This window comes from Podarcis gaigeae, assembly GCF_964106915.1.
Source record: "Podarcis gaigeae genome assembly, chromosome: 14".
Classification (NCBI taxonomy): Eukaryota; Metazoa; Chordata; class Lepidosauria; order Squamata; family Lacertidae; genus Podarcis; species Podarcis gaigeae.
Genome location: NC_139690.1, coordinates 53,171,124 through 53,195,978, shown reverse-complemented (window position 1 = coordinate 53,195,978; position 24,855 = coordinate 53,171,124). Strand labels below are relative to the sequence as shown.

General features: G+C 55.0%; 1 protein-coding gene across 1 annotated transcript in view; it reads left to right on the top strand.

Moving 5' to 3' along the window:
* Positions 1-2,010: 2,010 nt before the first annotated feature.
* Positions 2,011-24,855, top strand: part of GLIS2 (GLIS family zinc finger 2) — a 28,351-nt gene continuing 5,506 nt past the window's right edge. The window contains exons 1-3 of the mRNA XM_083711617.1: positions 2,011-2,135; positions 22,750-22,993; positions 23,117-23,298. Of these exons, the coding sequence (XP_083567743.1) occupies positions 22,825-22,993; positions 23,117-23,298 (351 nt within the window). The 5' untranslated portion in view covers positions 2,011-2,135; positions 22,750-22,824. The remainder of the gene's footprint in view (positions 2,136-22,749; positions 22,994-23,116; positions 23,299-24,855) is intronic.

Here is a 24,855-nt window from a genome sequence, read left to right as displayed (position 1 = left end):
CTTCCTTAACTTGGCTGGAGACTCCTTTTGGTGACTGGAGAGACCCGCGGGGAGGGGCAACCCAAGGAGCTGGACAGTGGAGTAAATCTGCACCCCAGAATCTTTTCCTTATCCCCCGGGTTCAGATCCTTGGCTCTGCTATGAAGCTCCCTGGGTGACCCTGGGGGCCAGTCGCTGCCTCTCAGCCTAGCCTGCCTCACAGGGTTGTTGTGAGGATAATCAAGGAGGCCAGAAGAGAGGGGCGTATTAATGTGGTCAGCATTACAAGGTCCCCAAACAGATCCCCTTGCGACATCTCTCCACCCGCAGAACTGTCCCTTTATCTCTCTCCTCTGCTTCCGTTTCTTAACCAGCTCCCCCTCCCCAAGAGGACATTTTTCTGGATTGCCAAACAAATCTCCGTCCCAGGCCTGCCGCTCAGCTGCTCTTGGAGGGGGTGTCCCTGGCTCCCTGGGGGGGGGGGGGCCAAGGGGAGAAACAAGCCGCTGGGCAACAGCAGCTGCTGCCTCCGCCGCACCGATTGCCCTTGGGAAGCTCCGCGGCAGATCAGACTAACCCCCCCCCCCCCCGCTGCCAAGAGGCCTTGGGAAGAACGGGACCTCCTCGGCTCCCCTCCCCGCCTTTGCCTCCGGGAGGGCGGCCGGCCGGGCGTTTCCTCTTGGTCACATTTCAAGAATGCGCCCCCTCCACCCCCCCTGTCCCTGCGCTTCCTCGCTCTGGGCGGGGCGTGCGCTCCCTTCCCCGGCCCCGCTCCCCAGCATCCTGCCTCCGGAAGGAGCTGCTGCTGCTGCTGCCCCCGCAAGGCCGGCCACATGTGCCAAGGAGGGCTGCTGCCAGCGCCGCGCAGTGCCCCCTCCCTGCGGCGGCGGGGGGGGGGGGGAGGCTGAGCAGCGCCAGCCTGACAGCCTCCCTCGAAGACAGAGAAGCAGGCGGCGGCGAGAGTCTTCCAAGGTTCAAGCCCCCGTGCGCCCTGGCAGCCTCTGGGGCTGCAGAGCCCCGCGGCGCCGGCGCCCCCAAGCACTGGCCCTATTTATGGGGCAGAGATTGCGCGCAGGGGACACCCGGCTTCTAAAAGCCAGGGGTCAAGCAGCTGAAAGGCTGGCTCGCCTCCGGGCCCCCGAGAGTCGCCTCTCTGACCCAGCTCCGTCCGGTTTCCCCTTCGCCTCTGGCCAAGGGAGGCTTCTCTGCGGAGCCATCGTGGGAATATCGGAGGGCGGGGAGGGGAGACGGGTCAGCGCCGCCTCTCCCTCCCTAGCAATCGGCCGCACGACGGGGCCGGGGAGGGTCCGCCTTGCTTTTGCGCATCCCACTGCGGCCGCGATCCCATCTCGGAAGCTCCTCCGGCCGCCGGCGCCTTTGAAGCCTCTCTTCCCTCCTGCTCGCCTCCGGCGCTGCGAGCCGCTCTTCCTCCGGGCCGGGAGGACCCAGGCGTCCGGCGAGAGCCCCTCCCCCCAAGCTAGAAACGCAGCTGCGCATCCCTGCGCTCTCAAGCGGGGATTTGAGGAGGGGGCGGGCTGCAGAGAGAAGTGGCTCCACCCGGGCCCCGTATTGCGTGGTGGGGGGCGCTTGGATTCCTGGGGAGGGGGGAGGGACTGCGTCTCCCTCTCTGCTCTCCCCCTCCCCCTCGGCGGGGAAGGGGGCGGAGCCGGGAGGGGGCGGGCACGCGCCCAGTCCCTCTCCGCCCCCTCCGCGCGGTGGGAGGGGCGCCTCCTCTCCAGCCTTCGCAATGGAGACGTTGTCGGAGGCCGCCCCAAGCGGGTCCCTCTCCGCAGCCGCGCGCTCGTAAATCACGCGCGCCGGGAAGGGAAACACCCTCCGCGCGCCTGGCCTCCCCCCTCCCTCCGCGCAAGCAGGCGACCCCCTCGCTCCGCAGCCTCCGCCTCCCTCCCCTTCCCCGCCTCCCCAGGCGCAGATGTGGCGCTGCCGCGGCCCGCCCCGTCGGTGCCGGTGGGGGTGGCCGAGGCAGACGCCGGGCAGATCGCCTCCCGGAGGAGGAGGAGGAGGAGGTCGCTGCTCCCGCCGGTGAGATCCCGCGCAGGGGAGCCGGGCGCGGCCAAGACCAGGCCCGGGACCCCCATCCCGACCTGCGCCCGCCGCGCACAAAGCCGCCTCCAGACGCCCCCGGCCCGCCCGAGGTAAGAAGGCGGCGAGCGGGTGGGGAGGGGGAGGCAGAATCCGGTCCCTGCGGAGGGTTTGGCAGCTCAGGGGCCTCCACCACCCCGTGACCCTTCCGAAGACGGGGCGACGGGGGTCCCTGGCGCTGGCAAAGGGACGGGGCGGGGGAGAGATGCGCGCCCGGCGGAGCGCTTGCTTCTCCCTTGGCGCTATTGTCCTTCTCGGCCGCCCCCCCCCGGGTGTATTTGATCCGCAACCGAGAGAGCTGCAGGGCGGCGGCGGCGTCCTCTGTCTTCTGCTCCCCCACCCTACACCCTCCCCCGACGTCGCTGGGGGTCTCTGCACCATCCGGCGGGTGGGAGGAAGATATGCGAGGAATGCCAAGCGAGCTGGCGGGGGCACCTTCCTGCGCGGAGCGAACAGGCACCGAGCCCAGGGAGGGAGGGAGGGAAGCGGGCGGGGGGGGGGAGAGCTGCCTCGCGTGAACCTGCCCTTCGACCCCCCCTCCAGTCAAATATTAAAGGGAGGCAGAGTTAAGGAAGGAGGACCTGCGGAAAGAGAGCAGAGCCGGATGGCAAAGCCACCAGGGGGCCTCTGAGGATGTGAAGAGCGCGCTCCTCCGTCGGCAGAGACCTGGGGCAGGACTAGCGGGCCAGAGGATGCCTTGGACAGGTAGTCCCTCGCCAGCACCTCTTTGTTTAGACAGGAGCCAGCGCCTCTGAGCTGCCAGGATGAGGCCACCAGCTGGCAGGCTGTAGTGGAGATTCCTGCATTGCAGGGGGTGGACCAGGCGATTCTGGGGGGCCCTTCCAACTCGGATTCCAAGCCTCTTTTGTCCAGGGATGGTGCAGTCTGGCGGCTGCAGTGGGGCTTTGGGCCTGTGTCCCGCCTGGCAGGGCTCTGGGGCAGGAGGCCCTGAAAGAGAAGCTTCACCGGTGGGACTCCCACCACAAGGTCAGGCAGGTCTGGATCTGGGGCAGACTGGAGACAGGGCCTGGGGACTCACTCCCCATGTTTCTCCCCCCACATCACAGGGGCTTTCCAGAAGCATAACAAAGACGGGTCAGCGGCTTGGCATGCAGAAGGTCTCTGGCTCCCTCCCCACTGGCACCCCAGACAGGCTTGGAAATGACCCTTCCCAGGGAGCCCGCTGCTGCCAGTCAGAGCCTGCATGACTGAGGTTGATGAGCTGTTCTGATTGCTTGCCATGGAGGCCACGTTTGTCTGGGGCGGCGCACAAAGTGGCTCTGTAGTGTGGAACCCCCTGCTCTGACCTTGCTGACAGTAAGGAGCACAGAGGAGTTGGGGCCTTCTCCCCGGATCATGCCCCTCCCTGCCTGGTCTTGGAGACGCTTCGCTCCTTGCTCAGGGGCAAAGGGGTCTTCCTGGACCTTGCAAGATCCCGCTGCACGTTTGGTTTTGAAGTCTTGCTTGACGGAACTGCAGTTTTGCATAGATTTTTTTTTAAAGGGGGTACACTTCAAAAAATGGCAAAGGGCACTTGGGAGTCCCTGCCTCCCCCCCCCCCCCAAACAACCTTTGGGCACAGCCTGGCAGACAAATAGCCTGGGTTAAGAATGATGCCACTGCCCAGGTTGGCAGCCAGGGGGCGCTGTGGCCTCAGAGGTGCCCTCCGTGTCTAGAGGGCTTATCTCAAGCTGGGCATCTGCCCTCCTGCTGGACCTCCCCACTGGGGTGGGGGGGCACTTCTCCTGTTGGCAGGTACCTCCACTCTGCCCTCCTTCGCCTGAGCAGCAGCAGCAGCAGCAGCAGCAGAAAGTGATGCTCCAGAGGGGGCTCCCTTTGCCTAGCCTAATACTTGGGTCTATTTTCCTTCCGGCCTCCTTGTCTTCATCTCTCTCAGATCCAGGCCAAGAGTTTCATACTCCCCTCCCCAAAAGGGACCCCCTTTCCCTTCCTCTCCACCATCGCTGTCAGTTTGTTGCTTGCAGAGTCTGACTCTTGGGATGTGAATATTAGGATTCCCCTCCGGAAACCTCGGATTTTGCTTTGAACTTTGAACTCCACGCTGTTTCGATTCAGCCCACCTTCCCCTGAACTGGCTCTGCCCACTCGTCTACGCTGCCTGCCTGCTGCTGGTCTTTCAGCCCCTCAGCCCTGCGAGAGAAGCCCCCTGCCCCACAGACCCTGCTTGCCAGTCCCATCCTTGCTGAAGGCCCAAACTGGCCAGAGTCGGCCACATGGCAGAGAGGAGCCAGGAGGTGGGCATGTGAAGAAGGCAGCCATGCGCTGGCATGCGCTGGGTTGGCCAGAGGGGAGATGGGGGAAGAAGAAGAAGAGGAGGAGGAGGGTCCCAGCTGGCCATTATTGGGACTTGAGTGGTCCGTTTAGCTTCAGCCTGCCACCCTGGGCAATATAATAAATGAGTTAAATTTGTAAAAACGCTGAAAATATTTTTGTTTATGCAAGCCCCCCCTCCAAATGCGGATGTGTTTTTAGTTTATTCCTGGTTTTAATGTTCTGAATGTTCTAGTTGTTTTTCCCCTGACGATCTTATTGTTCCGTTCTTTTCGTAAACTCCTTTGAAATTTTTATTTTTTTAGCAATCAAGCGGTATATACATTTTCTTAAATAAAATAAATTTCCTCCCTTGCGAACGTTTCAAAAGAGGAAGAGGTGCTGTTTAAAGCTAGCGGCAGTCACCGCACCCCACTGCGGCCAGCCCTGGAAGCGAGTGAAGCCAGGGCACAGATCCATTTCCCCAGCGATCCCAAGCCCCAGCCTTATTGGACCTGGAGGCTGAGAAATCCTTGCCTTCTGAGATCTCTTCTCAGCCAGAACTCATATTCCTAGATGCCTCGATCACCTTGCGACCGACTTTTCCCTCCCTAAACGCAAGAGCTGCTCCCCATGGCTTTGGCCTCAGAGGTCGTCTCTGGGCCTTTCCTCTGGCTCTTCCTGGCCCCCGTTCAGGAACACCCAGCGGACATGTGCTCCCTCCTCCAAACATGGCTGCACCAACGGGCTGTCCTGTGCTATGGGCAGGACCTACCCAGATGAGGTCCCTTTTCACCTGCAGGCAGGGAAACTGGAGCTGAGCTCTCCTGGGGGGCTCCCCCAGCGGGTGGGTGTGGGTGAGGTGACCATAGAGCACCATTTGCGCCTGATAGGCGATGTGTCCTGTTTGCATTTGTGCCAAAGGGCTGGCATTTCTGTGCAAGAGGGGGATTTCATGAGCAGGGGCTTCCCAAGCTGTGGCATTGGGTCTTTTTGAGCATTAGAATTCTCTGGGTGTGCGTATTAAATTTTAAAGAGCATGCTTGTAGTCCTCATGGCGTAGAAAGACTTGCAAATGTAGAAACTGTATCTGAAGAAGTGTGCATGCGCACGAAAGCTTATACCCAGAAAAAAACTTAGTTGGTCTCTAAGGTGCTACTGGACAATTTTTAAAATTTATTTCAAATGTAGGAACAGTTGCTTGCAGACTAGAAAAGAACCATGGAGGCAGAGGCAGGACTTGCGTGTCCAGTTGCTGAAGACCTTGGCGCACACAGGCCAGGCGAGTGGGCAGATTTGCATCGCAGTCCCTGCAGTCTTTCCCCGTCCGGAGAAATGCGTTGCCCTCTCTAGGCTGGCAGATGCCCTGGGAGGCAGAAGACCTTGCTCAGCCACCAAGGCCTAAGGAGAACCTGGCTGCATCTGGATCAGGCCAAAGGGGACCCACCGGGAGAGCTCAGCCAGTTGAGCATGTGCCTCTCAGTCTTGGGATCCTGGGTTTGAGCCCCATGTTGGGTGAAAGATTCCTGCATTGCAGGGGGTTGGACTAGATGACCCTGGGGGGTCCCTGGCAATGCAACAAGTCTGTGATTCTCATAGCAGTCAACCGACTGTGGAGGCAGAGTCCAACCATCCTGGCTGGTAGCCCTCAGTAGCCCTTTCCCCGTCCAGGAATCTGCCCCGTCCTCTTTCAGAGCCACCCAAGTTGGGGGCCTTTGCTGTCTCCTGTGGGAGGGAGTTCCACCGTTTCACTCTGTACTGCATGAAAAAGTCCTCCTTCCTTTTTGCCTGTGCTGAGCCTCTCAGCCTGGGCTTCCTGGGATGAGCCCCCAAGTGTCTTTGTTTTGGGGGTGTTTGCTGTTTCCCCAAGGAGCAGAAAAGGCACCATAGAGGGTCTCTTCCCCCTCTGCTCCATTTTATCCTCACAACAGCTCTTGAGGAAGCTCAGGCTGAGAGTTGGTGACCGGCCGAACCTTTGCGCTTGGTGACCAAGTAGAGATTTGAACCCAGGACGCTCTGCTTGGAGCCTCCACCACTCACCCAGCGCTATATTTGCCTCTGCTCTTCCTCCAGGAAGCACATGAGAGCTGTGTCTTTTATCCGAGGTGGCCCTTGGCTCCTGACGGGGAAGGAAAGCCAAAGGGTGCCCTTGGGGAAGACGGTGGAAAAGGAGGAAGCTGGTGCCCTTTCATGGGGCATCTGCTGCATCCTGCTTCATGGCAACGCCCCTCCCCACCCTTGTTGGAATATGCCCTGGGTCCCTGGCTCCTGTCTTTGAGCTCTGGCACAAATGGATGCCCTGTGCTTCCGCAGGGATCCCTGGAGAGATATTTGCAGGGGGCTGGGCTCCCTGGACCACCTTCCTCTCCCCTTCCCCATCTTCTTCTTCCTCCTCCTGTTTCTGTAGCCATCCCTTTATGCAGACCAGTCCTTCCTGCTGGCAGTTTCTCCCAGCGCCCAGGGCAAAAGTTCCCTCCTTTTCCCCATGACTGTGGCCCCTTGACCTCCTCCTCCTCCGCCACTCCCTCCCTCCCTCTCCCTCCCTCCCCCCCAATTCCTGGCTGGCTTTGCATCACAGCTGCGGCTCTGCAGACAGCCTGGGGCCTGGCAGCCTCGCCTTGGCAGCTGCCCAGGTGGATTGCTCGGGATACCACTGGCTCCTTCTCAGTCCAGCGAGGAGCCCGGCCTCCTGCTCTCTCTCTCTCTCTCTCTCTCTCTCTCTCTCTCTCTCTCTCTCTGGCTGTGTGCTGAGGTGGCAGAGGCAGCTGCTGCTCGGCTAAAGCAGAGGATGGTCAGGGCAGAGGTGCCAGGGCAGGTGCCCGGGCAAGGCAGGCAGGAGCAGCAGCCTCCAAGATGGGCCCTGACCTGACCAGAGCTGGCCTCCAGCCATGGTCCTAGGCAGCCCACCCCACGTCCCCAACATCTGTCCGACACCAATGTCTCCTTGGGAACAGCTGGGCTGCCTTGTGGGCGGTGCCCTCTTCCTTTCTCTTTGTGAACTTTGGCTCCTCTCCCAAGGGCCCCAGCTGCAGGGAGAGAGAGAGGCCGGGAGGCCGCCAAGGAGGATCTGCTTTCAGCCAGGCAAAAGTTCCTTGTCGCTCACAATGCTCCCCCCTCCTCGGCCCTGGGGAGCAGCCCAGCCTCTGGGTCAGGAGAGAGGAGGGTCCAGTTTGGTTTGGAGCCCTGCTGGACCTGTCAGGGATGGATCGACTTACTTAATAAAAATCATAATAATTGTATTATTTATATGCCGCCCACCTGAATGGGATGCCCCAGCCACTCTGGGAGGTTTCCAGCAAAATATCAAAACATCATCATCATCATTATTATTATTATTATTATTATTATTATTATTAAACACCCCGCCCATCTGGCTGGGTTTCCCCAGCCATTCTGGGTGGCTTCCAACAAAATATTAAAATACAGTAATGCATTAAACATTAAAAGACTTCCTTAGAAAAGGCTCCCATCAGATGTCTTCTGAAAGTGATATAGTTTATCTTCTTGACTTCTGGTGTGGCCTTTATAACCCGCCTTTTAGGACAGCTGCTTGCAAGGGAGGTTCCCAAAAAAACCTGTCACCTGTCCTGGGTCCTTTAGCTCGGATTCCAGCATTGCAGAGGGTTGGACTGGATTACCCCGGGAGTCACTCGCCAGTCCTTTGATCTTATGCAAAGCCCTTAAATGTGACCTCAAGGGAGTTGGAAGCATCTTGGCCAAAGCCACAGGTTGCTGGGGTGGGGACATGACTCCTTCTGGCCCTTAGCTTGGCCTGGATGAGAGCTGTGCTGGGAGAGATGGTCATTTCTGGCATCCCTCCCCTCCCCCCCCCCGGCCAGCTGCACAGCCATCAAGGCTGGAGTTCTGTGTTAGAAATTAGCCAGGCGCATCTTGCTACTAATGGTGCTGACCTTTAAAGACCTAAATAGCCTCAGTCCTCTATACCTGAAGGAGCATCTCTACCTCCATCATTCAGCCTGGACACTTAGATCCAGTGCCGAGGGTCTTCTGGCAGTCCCCCCCCCCCCCGAGAAGTGAAGTTACAGGGAACCAGACAGGGCCTTCTCAGTAGTGGCACCTGCCCTGTGGAACGCCCTCCCAGGAGATGTCAAGGCAATAAACAACTATTTTACTTTTAAAAGACAACTGAAGGCGGCCCTGTTTAGGGAAGTTTTTAATGTCTGACACTGTATTGTTTTTAATATTTGGTTGGAAGCCAAACCAGATGGGGAAACCCAGCCAGATGGGCGGGGTATAAATAATAAATTATTATTGTTGTTGTTGTTGTTGTTGTTGTTGTTAATTATGGTCCAAATGCAACCACCTAGAGTGGTACTTAGGTTGGCAACCACAGTTTAAAAACCTCTGCTTTAGTCCATACTTAGTATTTTTTTCGATTTCCAGTGTGGTGTAGGGGTTAAGAGCGGTAGCCTCGTAATCCTGGGTAACCGGGTTCGCGTCTCCGCTCCTCCACCTGCAGCTGCTGGGTGACCTTGGGCCAGTCACACTTCTCTGAAGTCTCTCAGCCCCGCTCACCCCACAGAGTGTTTTTTGTGGGGGAGGAAGGGAAAGGAGAATGTGAGCCGCTTTGAGACTCCTTAAAGGGAGTGAAAGGCGGGATATCAAATCCAAACTCCTCCTCCTCCTCTTCTTTTCTTCTCTTTCTTCTTCTTATTCTTCTCCTTCTCCTTCTTGCACCCTGAGACAAGTGTGTTGTTCTAAGAGCAAACTACAGTCAAGCAACATAGCTGGAATCATACAATCATGAAATTGCAGCATTGGAAGGGGCCCCGAGGGTCATCCAGTCCACCCCCGCTTTGGCAACCACAACTTAGCTTTAAGGGGCCGTTTGGTGCCTAGCACTGATGGAGGTCTCTTGAGCTGCGTAGATGTGGTGTTGCTTGTTTGTCCCTTGTCCCTGCGAGGGGCACACAGTCTCAAGGGTGTGTGTTGGTGCCAGGAGAACAGCACCTGTCTGGTCAGCCGCAGCAGGTGGCAAGGGGCCAGCTGGGGTCAGCATGCCAGGCCAGGGAGGGGGAGGCAGTGTGGCCAGGCAGCTGTGGGCTGGCTCTGCCCTGCCTCCGGAGGTCTGTGGATGAAGGGTAGAGGGCGGGAAGCCTCAGGGAGGGGCAGAGCCCAAATGGACCAGGGCAGGATCCAAGAGGCATAGCCTGGCCAGGACAGAGCGGAGGAGGAAGAATAGGCGGCACTTTGAACAACTGGCTGCAAAGAGACACGGGATATAAATAGAGTCCACCTCCAGCCCATCATGCGCAGCCTGGGCCTCGCTGGCTCTCCAGAATCTGCAACCACCTACAGAATCCCAAATAACAGCAGATGCTACGAACCAGAATTCCTTTTGCCCAAAGGGATGAGAGAATCAGTCAACAACTTGCAAAAGACTTTGTTGAAACTGATTTTTTTTACTGTGATCCATAGTTGTTTGCAGTTCTCCTTGTTGTTTCGTATATGGCTGCAAATTTGTATGAGTTTAATACGGATAATAGTTGGGTCTGTTTTGTTTTGTATCTTGTTACCATATTATGTAGTTTGTGCTTTTATGTTGTAAAGCACCTTGCAATCTTCAGACGAAGGGCAGGATATGATTTTTAATAAATAACAATAACCACCTCTATTTATGCGTTTTGGACAGGGCCTCTTCCCGGTGCTACCTAGAAATGCCATTGGCTGTTGGCCCTGAGACCTTTGCATGTAAACAGGTGTTCAGATGCTCCTTCAGATATACTAGTCGCCTGTTCTGCTTGGGTCTGGTCTGCCCACACCAAGGCCCCATCTTCAGGTCTGGAATTCAGGAGGCAGGTGCAGAGGGGTCTCTGGGGATGGAGAAGGAGGCCAGTCCTTTGCTCTTCCTTGTTGTGGGAAGACATTCAAACGTACAAAAGTCAGAAGAGGCTGGCTGCTGCTGGATCAAGCTCCGGGGACCCAGCTGGACCAGTGTCCTCTTCTCTGGGAAGCCAACAAGCAGGTTAGAAACTCAGCTATATAAGCTAGGCCCCAAATGGCTCCTTAAACCAGGGTCACACTCACCAAAATAGAATGCCTAGTTGCCATTTTGGGGCCAGGCTGCTCGATGCTCGTATTTTTCAGTACAACCTTTTGGTTCCTGAAATTTGTTCTGAATGTGGGCATAAAATACCATGGATAGAATTCCACAGGACGTTCTGCTGGTGTGTGAAAACGGTCAAGATCCAGGGATCCCCAGACATGCTGCTCCAGGTGGAGGAGACGTCAGGACCAACCTGCCACCTGGGCATCTTCTCTCGATTGCAAGAAGCCGAGAGCCAGGTGCAAAATGTGCCTGGCGAATTTTGAACGCTGGCAACGAGACACCGCAAAGCGAAGCCCCCCAAGCAGGGACTGGGCCTCACAGCTGTGATTCAGAAGCCTTGTTGCCAGGGTTCAAAATTCGCCAGGTGCCAGAGGTGCATTTTGCACCTGGCTATTGGCCAGCTGCGACCAAGTGAAGATGCCCAGATGCCTGATGTCTTCACCTTCTGGAGGTGCCTGCCTGGGGATCCTCGGATCGGGGCTGTTTTTACACATCAACAGCGCATTTTATCTGCATGATCAGAAAAAAATTCGGGAACCAAGCCATTTGGTTCCCAAATGGCAACTAGACATTCCGTTTTGGCGGCCATAACCCTGGTTTAAGGAGCCTTTTGGCGCCTAGCTTATGCATCCGAGTTTCTGACACTGCTTGCTGCCAACAGCTGCAGAGAAAGCCCTTGTGGCTCATTGTCCTCGATAATGTTACCCTCCCCGGAGCCGAGAAGCAATCAGGATGGCAAAGCAATCTCTCTCCCCTGCTCCTCGCTTGCAGCTCCCAGCAAACAGCATTCAGAAGCCGACTTTTTGCTCTGCTGGGCGAAGGTGGCTGCCCATCTGCCACGAAGGAAGCTGACAGGGGTGGCTGAACTTTCAGCATGGCCCCACGCTGCGTGTGTCACTGGTCGGTGCCCCAGGTAGATGCTACCCCAAGGAAGACCAGCTGATGGGAGGGCCAGAAAGTGTCTTCTCGGAATGGGCACCAATAATAATAATAATAATAATAATAATAATAATAATAATAATAAATTTATACCTCACCCTTCTGCCTGGGTTTCCCCAGCCACTCTGGGTGGCTTCCAACAAAATATTAAAATACAGTGGTCTGTTAAACATTAAAAGCTTCCCTAAACAGGGTTGCCTTCAGATGTCTTCTACAAATCAGATAGTTGTTTCCTTGACATCTGATGGGAAGGCATTCCACAGGGCAGGTGCCACCACCAAGAAGGCCCTCTGCCTGGTTCCCTGTAGCTTCACTTCTCGCAGGGAGGGGACCGCCAGAACGCCCTCGGAGCTGGACCTCAGTATCCGGGCTGAATGATGGGGGTGGAATATTGGGCCAAGGCCGTTTAGGGCTTTCAAGGTCAGCACCAACACTTTGAATTGTGCTCAGAAACATACTGAGAGCCGATGTAGGTCTCTCAGGACCGGTGTTATGTGGTCTCAGCTGGAGGTCCGGCACCAGGTCTGAGAACCACGAGGCCCAGAGAGCATCCAGGAGGTTGCACCAGAGCTCTTCCTAGTGTGTGTGTGGGGGGGGGGGGAGGGAAGCTCCTCTGCCTGCTCACTTGGAAGAGATTCGCACTCGCCACAGGCGAGGGAGAAAGAAAGGATTGTGTTCTTTGGCGGAGCAGAAGCTCCTGGCAGCTCCCTGACCACATCCAGCTCTTGCCTGGCTGCGATTGATATGAGTCAGGACAGGATGGAAGTGGCTTCAAGGGGGGGGGATGGAGAGAAGGGTGTGTTGGGTCTGTTCATCAGGCACATTTCCTGTTCCTGTCTGGGGGGGGCTGCAGGAGGAGGGGCAGCCCTGAGCCTCAAAGTTTCCCATCCAGAGCCCCCAGCTGTCTCGCAGGCAGGCCCTGACCCGGCAACCCAATCCCTGGAGCAATGGGGGGGGGGGGAGGCCCAGAGGAGCCCGTGTCTGGGAGGCCGTGGGTCCTTCTGGGTCAAGGAGAGCATTCCAGCCTCTGCCTGGAGAAGGAGGGGCAGCTGCCGGCCAGCACTGGAGGGGCGTCGTCACACAAGCTGCAGAGATGGAGGCAGCCTCCCGTTTTTCCCCAAGCCAGGAACCTCTCTCCTTCTCCTACTCCTTCTCCTCCCCACCTCTTTGGCCCCAGGGTGGGGGCTGCCTACACGCCCCCCCTGGAAATCGAGAGAGGTGGCCCTCACCCATCCAGTTCCTCTGGATTCCAGGCTGGGAGGTTTGTTCCCAGGAATGTTGTGCTGGGGGCCAGTTTGGTTTGGCAGCCTCTGCTTCCCAGAGCGGCTTTGCCTCCAAAGCGCCCCACCCCAGCTGGCTCCCTGGAGCAGCTCAGGAATCCACTGGCTTTGGGGGGGGGGCTGGGAGACTCGGGGCTTGCTTCGCACTTCGGTGGCAGCTGCACCCAGGCTCATTCCTGAGACTCTCTGCAAGGCTCTGCCAGGGTGGGGCAGACGTCCCCCCTCCGCCCAGCTCCTGCCTGGCCCCAGAATCAGAGGCAGATGTGGGTCCCTCTTGCAAACCTGCCTACATTTCTTTGCTGCCCTGAACCCTCCCTCTCTGCCAGCATTCCTTCCCCAGCAAACAGCCTTGTGGAAATGGGGAAGGGGCATTCAAAGACCCCCTGGTGACCTGCCAGCTGTGGGAGTCTCTCCCCCCTCGCTTGGCTCTTCTGGGGAGGGGGAAGTGAGGGGATTGGCCCCCTAAGGGCTTGATCCCCAGCTGAACTTTGTTCCCCTCCTGTGTGGGGCACAGGCCACAATCCCTTTGAACTGTGGTGGGGGGAGATATTGGGGAGTAAGTGGAGGGGGCTGGGTGGGCCTGGTTGTCAAGGAGGAGCTGGTTCCTGAGCTAAGGAGTGAGTGCAGGAACAGGCCCAGGGGCCGGTCTGAGCAAAGCCTCCTGGAGGGGCTTCTGCTATAATAATAATAATTAATAATTAATAATAATAATAATAATAATAATAATAATAATAATAATAATAATAATAATAATTTAGTATTTATACCCCTCCCTTCTGGCTGGGTTTCCCCAGCCACTCTCGGTGGTTTCAACATAATATTAAAATGCAATAATCTATTAAACATTAAAAGCTTCCCTAAAGAGGGCAGCCTTCAGGTGTCTTCTAAAAGTCAGATAGTTGTTGATTTCCTTGAAATCTGATGGGAGGGCATTTCACAGGGCGGGTGCCACCCCCAAGAAGGCCCTCTGCCTGGTTCCCTGCAACTTGGCTTCTCGCAGGGAGGGGACCGCCAGAAGGTCCTTGGAGCTGGACCTCCGTGTCTGGGCTGAACGATGGGAGTGGAGCTGCTCCTTCAGTCACTGCCTCTCTCAGACTAACCTGCCTCCCAGAGGCTTTTGTGGGGATTAGGTGAGGAGGGGAATATTTGAGCTCCTGGATAGGTCAGCTGGTTAAAACATGGTGCTCATAAGGCCAAGGTTAGAGGTTTTCTGAATCCTCGAATGTTAGTGTTAGAAGGAACCCCAGGGGCCATCTAGTCCAACCCCCTGTGATGCAGGGAACTCAACACACTGTCTCCCATCCAGTCTGAAACCATACCTGACCCTGCTTAGCTTTGCAAAGGTGCTACCACTTTTATTGCTGCTATCCCCATACGGGACAGCTGCATATCCCTACATTGCAGCGGGTTGGACTAGATGATCCTTGGGGTCCCTTCGGATAATTCTTTGATTGTATCCTTGGAGGCGGGCTATGAATGCAATATATAAATCAATGGCTCAGTGGCCTCTTTCAGCAAAGGTGGCTGCTTCTCCCAGCGCCTGAGGCCAAGGGACAGGGCCAACGTGGCTTCATCCATTTCACTGCATCTCCTCTGAGTAGGACCTGGTGAGACACAGACCCAGGTGTGGCTGGTGGGATCCCTCTGCATCTGCTTTGCTGCTTTATGCAACAAGGGAAACTGAGCTGCACAGGCTCTCCCTCTCTCCCTCTGTGTAGAGGAATTGTTTTCACTCCCGCTTGTTTTTTCTGGCCTGAGCTGCCCTGGGGCGTTTTCCGAGAGAGAGGCTGAGGAGGAGAAATGTCCCCATATCAAATAAATAAGTAACTCTGGCCGAAGGAGAGGGTCCCAGAGGCTTCCTGTGGCCAGCGGAGCTCTGCCCTGTCTTTGGAGGAGAGGAGAGGCTCCAATTCTCCGCTCTTGGGGGGAAAGCCAAGAAGCCAGACAGGGTCCTCTGGACCCCTTCTTATTTCAGGCACAGCCTTGCTGCCCCCCAGCCTGCTTCCAGAGGGGTCAGCGAGGGGCACCCTGGGGGGTGTCTTCCTACAGGGCCTGCAGCCGCCTGGGCCTCTGCCAAGGACAGGCTGCAGGATCCTGCCTCCCTCCCTTGGCTGCATGCAATTAAGCAGGGAAGTGGAGCAGCCTTTGGGGAGGGAGGGGGCCCCCCTCTCCTTGCAGCAGCAGCAGCAGCAGCTCCCCACCCGCTTCCGCCCTCGCCTCCTTTCTAATGGATTCCTGTTGCAGCTGTGGGACCCCTCCAGCTGACACATGGCGGGAGGGAGAGGAAAGGCCTCTTCCGCCTGAGAGGGGCGCCACCAGCTTGGCCCCAGCCAGGCAGCCAGAGCTGCCTCCTGCCAGCTGCTCCTTCCAGGCAGAGTCCCCAGCAGGCCCCTCTCTGGGGGGGGGGGGGAGAGGGAGGGACGCCATCCACACCTCCCGTTGCGCTGGGAGAATGCTGGGAACTGTAGTTTGCTAAGGGGACGGGTCACACAGAGATACAGTTTACACCATGGGTAGGCAAACTAAGGCCCGGGGGCCGGATCCGGCCCAAACACCTTCTCAATCTGGCCCGCAGGCAATCCGGGAATCAGCATGTTTTTACATGAGTAGAATGTGTCCTTTTATTTAAAATGCATCTCTGGGTTATTTGTGGGGCATAGGAATTCGTTCATTTCCCCCCTAAAACATAGTCTGGCCCCTGACAAGGTCTGAGGGATATTGGACTGGCCCCCTGCTGAAAAAGTTTGCTGACCCCTGGTTTACATCACCCCTTTAGTTCCCAGCACTCTTCCTTATTGTCAAAGTGGTGTAGTACTGCTTTAAGCTTACAGACTAGAATAATAGAATCAAGTTGGAAGGGGTCCCCCAAGGTCATCCATTCCAACCCCCTGCAATGCAGGAATCTTAGCTACAGCATCCATGACAGGTGGCCATCCCATCTCTGCTTAGAAACCTCCAAGGAAGGAGAGTCCACCATCTCCTAAGGGCAGGCAGAGGCAAACTCGGCCTTCCAGATGTTTTGAGGCTACAATTCCCATCATCCCTGACCACTGGTCCTGTTAGCTAGGGATGATGGGAGTTGTAGTCCCAAAACATCTGGAGGGCTGAGTTTGCCTAAGGGAGTCTGTTTCCCTGCTCTCGCTTTTCAGAAACTTCTTCCTGATGCTTAGTCGGAACCTCGTCCCTTGCCACTTGAAGCCACTGGTTCGAGTCCTACCCTCCGGAGCGGGAGAAAACAAGCTTGCTCCTTCTTCGGATATTTGAAAGTGGCTCTCCTGTCTCCTCTTTTCTTTAGCCTGGAATTTAGGCGGATTTAGGGGAGCATGACTGGGTACGGAGCCTCAGGCGTGCTGCAGGAGACGCCACAACTATGGTTTAGAACAGCGCAGGAGCAGTGGAGAGCACCTAATTTTGGCTGTTGACCTTTGAGACCCCTACGGCTGTGGATGTGAGCAAAGTCTAGGTGCCTGGCTTTGCGGCCTTCCTCTGCTGCCCCGGATGAGTCCCATCACAAGAGGCTGGAGGGCCTCCACCCCCCCCCCCCCGGCTCTCTTGGTTGGTATCCCCCACCTTTTGGCCCCAAGCCCTGGTTGGGGGCTGGGGGCAGCAGGCCCCTCCTATTTTTATTTCAAATCATGAATTTGCCTCTGGCCTTCTCCTTCGACACAGTCTTCTTCAAGGAGACAAACGGCATGGGAAAGGAGTAAAGTTGTATTATAAAGCAGCATGAGACAAGAAATTTAAAACGTAAGACCAGTACAGGGAAAACCCAGGGAAAATAGTGTGTTTGTTTTTTTGAAATCATTTTTATTTGATTTTACAAATATAAATTTATAAATACATATCCGTGTATAGAGAATTCTGAATCTCGAGACCCCATGGGTCCTACTGTCAACATCTTCAGCTGCATATTGTTGCATACTGTATATTTTATATCCATCCATATTATCCATAACGTTTGTTACATTACAAGTGAAATTAAAATCCTGCTAATGTTTTCATCTGCTTACAGTGGTCTCCTAAGTAAATTATAAACTTCTCCCATTCTTTTTTTAAAGTTTTTGTCCTCTTGGTTCCTGAAATGGGGAAACTAGTTTTGCTACATTTTATTTATTTATTTCATAAAGTTTACATAAAACAATAAAGTTGTGGGTTGTTTTTTTTAAACAAAATACTTCGAAATCTACTAAATCAGATTAAAATTCACACTAGCATTTCTAAACACCTGGGCTTATCTAAACAAAGTTTTTAGCTGGTGCTGGAAACGGTACAGCATATCAATCAGCAGGGAGTTCCAAAGTTCAGGTACCTCCACACCAAGTGAAGGGGTTGTTACAATTGTGAAACTGGCACGTGGCACCTGTAGCCAATTCTGCCAATCAAAACAGTCTAGTGGCCATCTGTGGGTTAAGGTGATCTTGCAGGGTAAACTCGTCGCAATCTGTAATGGCTTTATATACTTGAACCTGGCCTATACTGACCTGGCAGCTCCTGGGCCCTGGCGGAGTGAGCCCAGATGGAGGGTCCCTGCCCCAAGGTGGTTCCCATCTGCAGAACCCCATGGAGGGCATGGGGAGGGCAACTTGCACTCCTTCAGTTCAGCTGGGTTGGTGGCAGCTGGCAGAAGGGCTCAGCCTCAGGGCAAGGATCCATCTCCTCCCTGGGAGGTTTTGACGCAGAGGTGGGATGGCCATCTGTCATGGATGCTTTAGTTGAAACCCTAACCCTAACCCCCACATTGCAGGGGGTGGACTAGATGACTCTTAGAGAACCCTTCCAGCTACCATTCTAGGATTCTATCATGTCAGAAGCTGATGACCTCTCCTTCCTTGGTGGTTTGTAAAATGAGGCTGCATTTTAAATTGCATTTTAACCTGTACAGTGATACCTCGGGTTACCTGTACAGTGGTACCTTCGTTCCGGAGGTCCGTTCTTAACCTGAAGCACCACTTTAGCTAATGGGGCCTCCTGCTGCTGCTGCGCCGCCGGAGAACGATTTCTGTTCTCATCCTGAAGCAAAGTACTTAACCTGAAGCACTATTTCTGGGTTAGTGGAGTATGTAACCCAAGGTACCACTGTATTTTAAATTGTGCCCCCCCCAATTATGTGTTTACTGTGATTTTATTGGTGTTAGCTGCCCTGAGCCTGGCTCTGGCTCGGGAGGGCGGGGTATAAATAAATATTATTATTATTATTATTATTATTATTATTAAGCAGAGGTTGGATGCCCACCTGTCAGGGACCCTTGAGCTGAGATTCCTTCACCGCAGGGAGTTCATAGAATCATATAATAGTGGAGTTTAACTAAATTATCCCCTCTGGGGTCCTTTCCATCACACTTCTGAGATTCTGTGCCATTTTAAAGTGTGGTGTCTTGGGGGGGGGGGGAGTTATTCTGTTGCTTTAATTTTGATTATGTCTTTTGTGGTTTTATATTTTGATTTTGTTTTGTGAACGGCTCTGAAACACCCAGGGAATAGGGCGGTATATAAAATAATAATAATAATAATAATAATAATAATAATAATAATAATAATAATAATAATAATGTCTTAGCCCAGAAGTGTGCCGACTCCGCCGCCGACGGCGCTTTTGTTTCGAGGGTGGACAGTGGGGGGGGGAGGATGCGCTTTCATGCAGCCGCCTCGGACCTCCCAGCGCGCGGGTGGGCAGCCCCCGCATACCGAGGCCGTCGGGGCCCCTCTGCCTCGCAGGCGTCGGCCCGACGGGGGCTCCTGCCTGGGCCTGCCCCCCCCACCGTGCTCCGGCTCCGCGGGAGGCGCTGCCGCATTCCTGCGCGTCTGAGCCGCTGCCGCCTGCCGTGGCCCGGTGCCAGCCAGGCAGGGAGGGCAGGAGGCGGCCTCCGCCAGCCGGGGGTGGGGGCGAGGGAGCAGGTGCCACCTGGAGCTTGCCGGAGAGGGGAAGGCTCCCGGCTCCCGGCCCCGCCACCCCCAGCGACCCTCCGGTGGCTGCTTTGGCTTCCTTGCGCTCGCTGCCCGCGCGCCCCGTCGAGTCCTGCGCCTCCATTCATGCGCTCTTGGCAGCGGCAGTGGCCGGGCGTTCCCGGGCTGCCTGGGAAGGCAGGCGGGGCCGGAGCCGAAGGAAAACACACCGAGCCGCAGCTCTGCCCAGCCCGTCGCAGGGCACTTGGCAGCCGGGCCAGCGAGCCTGGCCGGAGTCCCCGTCGAGGCAGCTCGGGGTCACGCAGGGCGTGGGGACCCCGCGGCCCGGTGCTCCGGGAGGGAAAAGACGAGGCAGGCGGGCGCCCCTGAGCATACGCAGAGTGCCTTGACCCAACTCCCCGCGAGACGGGGCTTCTGGACGTGGGCTCAGTTTGTTCCAGGAGCTGCGTGGAAGATGCGCCGCGCCGGGTCTTGAGCAAGTCGCCCGAGCTGAGTCTTCCCTCTCCTCCGGTTATGCCGTCGGGCAAGGAAGGGGCAGGGCGGGGCCCGACAAATCTTGCAGGTCTGGAGGGAGGCTTCCTTCTTGCCGCCGCCCGTTACTTCCCTCCCTTTCCCCTCTGGGTGGATGTCCCCAAAAAGCGCGTCCCTCTCTCCAAGTTGCTGGAGAAGGCAGGAGGGCTGGTGACTCATGTGGAATTGGGGCCCCGATGCCTAAGGAGGTGCTGGAGGAGACTCTGGAGAGTCCCATGGACTGCAAGAAGATCAAAAGTATCCATTCTTAAGGAAATCAGCCCTGAGTGCTCACTGGAAGGACAGATCCTGAAGCTGAGGCTCCAAGACTTTGGCCACCTCATGAGAAGAGAAGACCCTGATGTTGCAAACGATGGAGGGCAGAAGGAGAAGGGGAGGACAGAGGACGAGATGGTGGGACAGTGTTCTCGAAGCTACCAACATGAGTTTGACCAAACTGCGGGAGGCAGTGGAAGACAGGAGTGCCTGGCGTTCTGTGGTCCAGGGGGTCACGAAGAGGCGGACACCACTAAACAACAATGCCTAAGGAGGCACAGGGGAACTGGCAGGACTCATAAATCCCTCCCCGAAGCCCCCCTTTTCATCCATGTTCTCGGAGATTTTGCTCCTGGGACCTTCAGAGCAGCCTCCATCCTTGTGAAAAGAGGAGGCGGCAGCAACGGAAAGCGGGGTACGCTGCCCCCCATCAGCATCCCAGATGGGTTTTAGCCCTGTGTCCCCAGTGAGGAAGGTCTCCTGGACAAGTGTCAGTAGAAGCATCTGGACTAAGCCAGGGATGGAGCCACATGTGGACCTCCCGGTGTTTGGACTCCCAGGGAGCTAGATGGTGATGAAGATGATGGTTGTTGGTGTCTTAACATCTGGGCCTTAGGCAGCCCCCTCCGCTTCAAAGCAGGGAGAGCCAACATGACTCCCACTCCCAGGTGTGGGGCGTAATCTCTGGCTCTTGGCAGAGCTGATGGGAGCTGTCTCCAACCACACCTGGAGACCCAGCAGAGGTGAAGGACATGGGGAGAACCTGCAAGAGGGATGAGGCCAGTGGCCAATGGGGTGCCTCAATGGGAGACCCACAGATTTAGGGGGTGCAAGAAGGAGGGGGAGCACCCTAACCCCACAGAGCATTCACCTGACCGCCATGTTGAAGGCAACATTATTATTTCTAACTCAGATTATTTGCCGTTGATTAATTGATAAATGGCATGAATGTGATTGTGTGGAATTGGGGTGTTTATTGGACCCTCAATTGAATGGAAATAATTTGCCTTTATGAAGCAGTAGTCTTCCACCAGGGCTACTGGGGCACATTCCTCTCAATAAGAATGTCAAGCATTATTTTTTTAAAAAAAGACCCCCCCCCCAAATTTCCACACCCTTTCCTGCCCCACATACAGTTTACACTCCCATGGATTTACAGAATTTTTGTCAATATCCTCTGCACCACCCAGCCCAAAAGCATAACTGCGGCTACAGAGGTGAAGGCCTGTTGGGGGGCAGGGAACCACATAAAAATTGGGCTGTAAAATGTGTTCCCCAATTTTTCAACCCCCCCCCAATTTTTCAGAAAATAACTGAGTCTCCCCCCCTCCACCATGAGGAGATAGTGGCACTCTGCACATGTGTAATGATACTCTTTCCTAAATAAGTGCTATACAAGTTCTACTGCGATGAAAATGGCGAGGTTAAAAATTGCCACCCTCCCAAATCAGACATTGCCAGTACCCATGAGAGTAGCATTTCTTATTTAATTTGAAACCTGCGGTTCTAATTGAAATGGATATTGATGGCAAGAGCCGGCAAGTGTGAGTGGATAAACTGTTACAGGGAAATTGGACGGGAGAGGATGAAAGGCGCACCCCCCCACACACACCCAGCCTTGCCTCACCAGTAAACAATTTGCGTGGCTGGTTACCAGTGGGGGTGGGCTCTAGCTGTGTCTGCTGAAAGTCCCAGGCAGGATCTGGAGCGAAAGGCCCTTGCCCTGCCCAGGTGAGCAGCTGGCAGGAGGTCTCCAGACCTGAAGGAGGCACCCATCACATCTCCCAGTGCCCGCATGGGGCAGAAACACTCCAGTTGTGCCAAGGTCTTTGTGCAGACATTTTTTAAAGACTTGGGAGGGAGGAAAGGAAGAAGCAAAGTTTGGGGCCCAGAGCAAGACAAGGGAGGCAGGCTCCCTTGTGACTCTTTGATCTGCCAGCCTCGAGGGGAGGGGCAGAGCGACTTTGTTCTCTGCTGGTGGTGGGGGGGAGCCCTGTGACCAATGCCCTCTGCCAGCCTTTGCTGGAGCAGCTGCTGCCCCCTGCTGGCCAGTTCTGGGGAGCCACAAACCCACATTGTTGTTGTTTAGTCGTGTCCGCCTCTTCTTGACTCCCTGGACCAGAGCACGCCAGACACTCCTGTCTTCCACTGCCTCCTGCAGTTTGGTCAAACTCATGCTGGTAGCTTCGAGAATACTGTCCCACCATCTCGTCCTCTGTCTTCCCCTTCTCCTTGTGCCCTCCATCTTTCCCAACATCAGGGCCTTTTCTAGGGAGTCTTCTCTTCTCATGAGGTGGCCAAAGTCTTGGAGCCTCAGCTTCAGGATCTGTCCTTCCAATGAGCACTCAGGGCTGATTTCCTTCAGAATGGAGAGGTTGGATCTTCTTGCAGTTCATGGGACTCTCAAGAGTCTCCTCCAGCACCAGAATTCAAAAGCATCAATTCTTTGGCGATTCGCCTTCTTTATGGTCCAGCTCTCACTTCCAAACATCACTACTGGGAAAACCAGAGCTTTAACTATATGGATCTTTTTTGGCAAGGTGATGTCTCTGCTTTTTAAGATGCTGCCTTGGTTTGTCATTGCTTTTCTCCCACATAATGGGCTTTAAAAACCTCCACTGAGAGTCCAATCGGCATATTTCCTTTCCTGATGCCCAGCGGGACCATCCTGTAGTGCAGGGTGGGGCCTGGGGCCTGATCCAGAGTGGTGCAGCTGCTCCAGCTTCTCTCTCTCTCTCTTTTCATATTTTTATTAGGAATTTAAATACAACATATTAGCTTACAACATACCATCCTTAGTTTTTTTTCCCCATCTCCCCCCCCCCCCCATAAAACAACCTCCCCTCCCCGCCTTCACTCAGTTCCAATCTCTGGTTTCTCTATAGATGCTATTCTCTGCATGTTACAAAATTGTATAAATCCTTAACTTATCTTACTAGTTATTATCAATAAAGAGTTTGTGAGTGTTTATTCAAAGCTGGCCAAGGAGTCCAGTTCACTTTGTTGCTTCTTTAAATACTTTGTAAAAGGTTCCCATTCATCTTTAAAGTCACTGTTATCCTTGTCCCATAATTTGTGTGTCGATTTTGCCAGTTCTGCATAGTCCAACCGTTTCTCTTGCCACAGTTCTTTAGTCGGGGTTTCCTTGTTCTTCTATCCTTGTGCTATTAAGACTCTCGCTGCTGTTGTCACATACATGAAGGTATTTTTCAGTTTCCTTGGCAGGTCTTTTCCTACAATCCCTAACAGAAATGCTTCAGGTTTCTTAGCAAATGTTAGATGGAACATTTTCTTCAATTCATTGTATATCATTTCCCAAAAATTTTTAATTTCATTACACTCCCACCACATATGGTAAAATGTCCCCTCCTTTTCCTTACCCTCTCCCTCTCTCTCTGTCTCTCTCTCATATTCCAGGTTGAGGAGCCCCTCGAAGCATCCTCCTCCCCGCTCCCCAATTGACAAGAGTGGCCCCCTCCCTGGCCACTCGCCATGCATTCCCTCGACGAGCCGCTGGACCTCAAGCTGAGCATCTCCAAGCTCCAGGCGGCACAAGCCAAGGGCGACCAGACCCTGGGTGGCTCCAGGCCCCGATCCTTCCGCCAGGACTTCCGGATCCGGGAGGACAGCAGCCCCGACTCGCCTCATTCCCCACTCGACGGTGAGTGGCCAAGGGGTGGGGGGCAGATGCGAAGGGAGGCTCTGCTGGAGTTGTGGAACTGGGGTGGGGCAGGGGGGATGCAGGGAGGAGCTTCTTCATTGCATCTCTCCCCCTCCTTTGCAGGCCTCCAGTTGCACCCCAAATGCCACGACAAGAGGCACACCCGCTTCTCCTCCACCCCCACCATCGACCTGAGCCTCTCTCCTCCTCCTCCTCCCGGCCTGGACTCCCCCGGCGGGGGCCGCGCCTCACTCTCCCCTGACAGGCAGAGCGGCGGGGAGTTGGTGAGCTCCTCCGCCCTGCGGGTGAGTTGCTGGGGGGGGGGGCAGAGGAGGTTGCTGTGCCCCAGGGTCCTGCGCAAGGGATGTGGCCCCTATTTGGGGACTTCCCTGGCTTTTTTCTGGCCCATGTAAGACCACTCTGTATAGCTAGCCTTGGTGAAGACTTGACGTTTTTGATTTGAGTTTCCATTGAAATGAGGCTTTTAATGTTTTAATGTTGTATTTTAATTGTATTTTTAAGTTGTATTTCAATCAATTTGTTTTTATATCGGGTGTTAGCCACCCTGAGCCTGGTCTAGGCTTGGGAGGTCAGGGTATAAATAAAAATTATTATTAATATTATTATTATTATTATTATTATTATTAGGGTGGCAGCCGAGCGGCAAATGTCCGCTGGCACCTTCCCTGGCAGCAGCCCAGTGAGGCAGCTGAATGGGAGACAAGGCAACTCTCAAGGACCACATCCTGTGAAACTCCCGCCCACTGAGAGGAAGCCAGACTCTGGCTGAGCTGGGAGGGCAGAGGGTTGGGCTAGATGACCCACGGGGTCCCGTCCAACTCTGCAGTTCAATGGGTCTCCTGCAGGGGTGGGCATCCTCTACGTGGCAGATGGGGGGGATAGATGGGGAGGGGGGGCCTCCTGCCTTGCCCACCTTTGCCATTCCTCGCCGAAATAGGAACCTGCAACCTGTCACGTAAAGTAATTGTTGTTATATTTAAATATTTATATGCCACCCATCTGACTGGGTTTCCCCAGCCACTCTGGGCAGCTTCCAACCAATTAAAACATCAAGCACAGTAAAACATCAAACATTAAAAATTGCCCTAAACAGGGCTGCCTTCAGAAGTCTTCTAAAATTCAGATAGTTGTTTATTTCCTTGACATCTGATGGGAGGGCGTTCCACAGGGCAGGTGCCACCACCGAGAAGGCCCTCTGCCTGGTTCCCTGTAACCTCACTTCTCGCAGGGAGGGAACCGCCAGAAGGCCCTTGGAGCTGGACCCCAGTGTCCGGGCAGAATGATGGGGGTGGAGACGCTTCTTCAGTAGGGCTCCTTTAGGTATACTGGACCGAAGCCATTTAGGGCTTTCAAGGTCAGCACCAATACTTTGAATTGTGCTCAGAAACGTATTAGGAGCCAATGTAGGTCTTTCAAGACCGGTGTTCTATGGTCTTGGCAGCCGCTCCCAGTCACCAGTCTAGCTGCTGCATTCTGGATTAGTTGTAGTTTCTAGGTCACCTTCAAAGTTAGCCCCACGTAGAGCACATTGCAGTAGTCCAAGCGGGAGATAACTAGAGCATGCACCACTCTGGTGAGACAGTCTGTGGACAGGTACGGTCTCATCCTGCATACCAAATGGAGCTGGTAGACAGCTGCCCTGGACACATAATTGACCTGCACATCCATGGACAGCTGTGAGTCCAAAATGACTCCCAGGCTGCGCACCTGGTCCTTCAGGGGCACAGTTATCCAATTCAGGACCAGGGAGTCCTCCATACCTGCCTGTCCCCCAAACAGTACTTCTGTCTTGTCAAGATTCCTCCTCAATCCATTGACTGCCATCCCAGCATTCCCAGGCT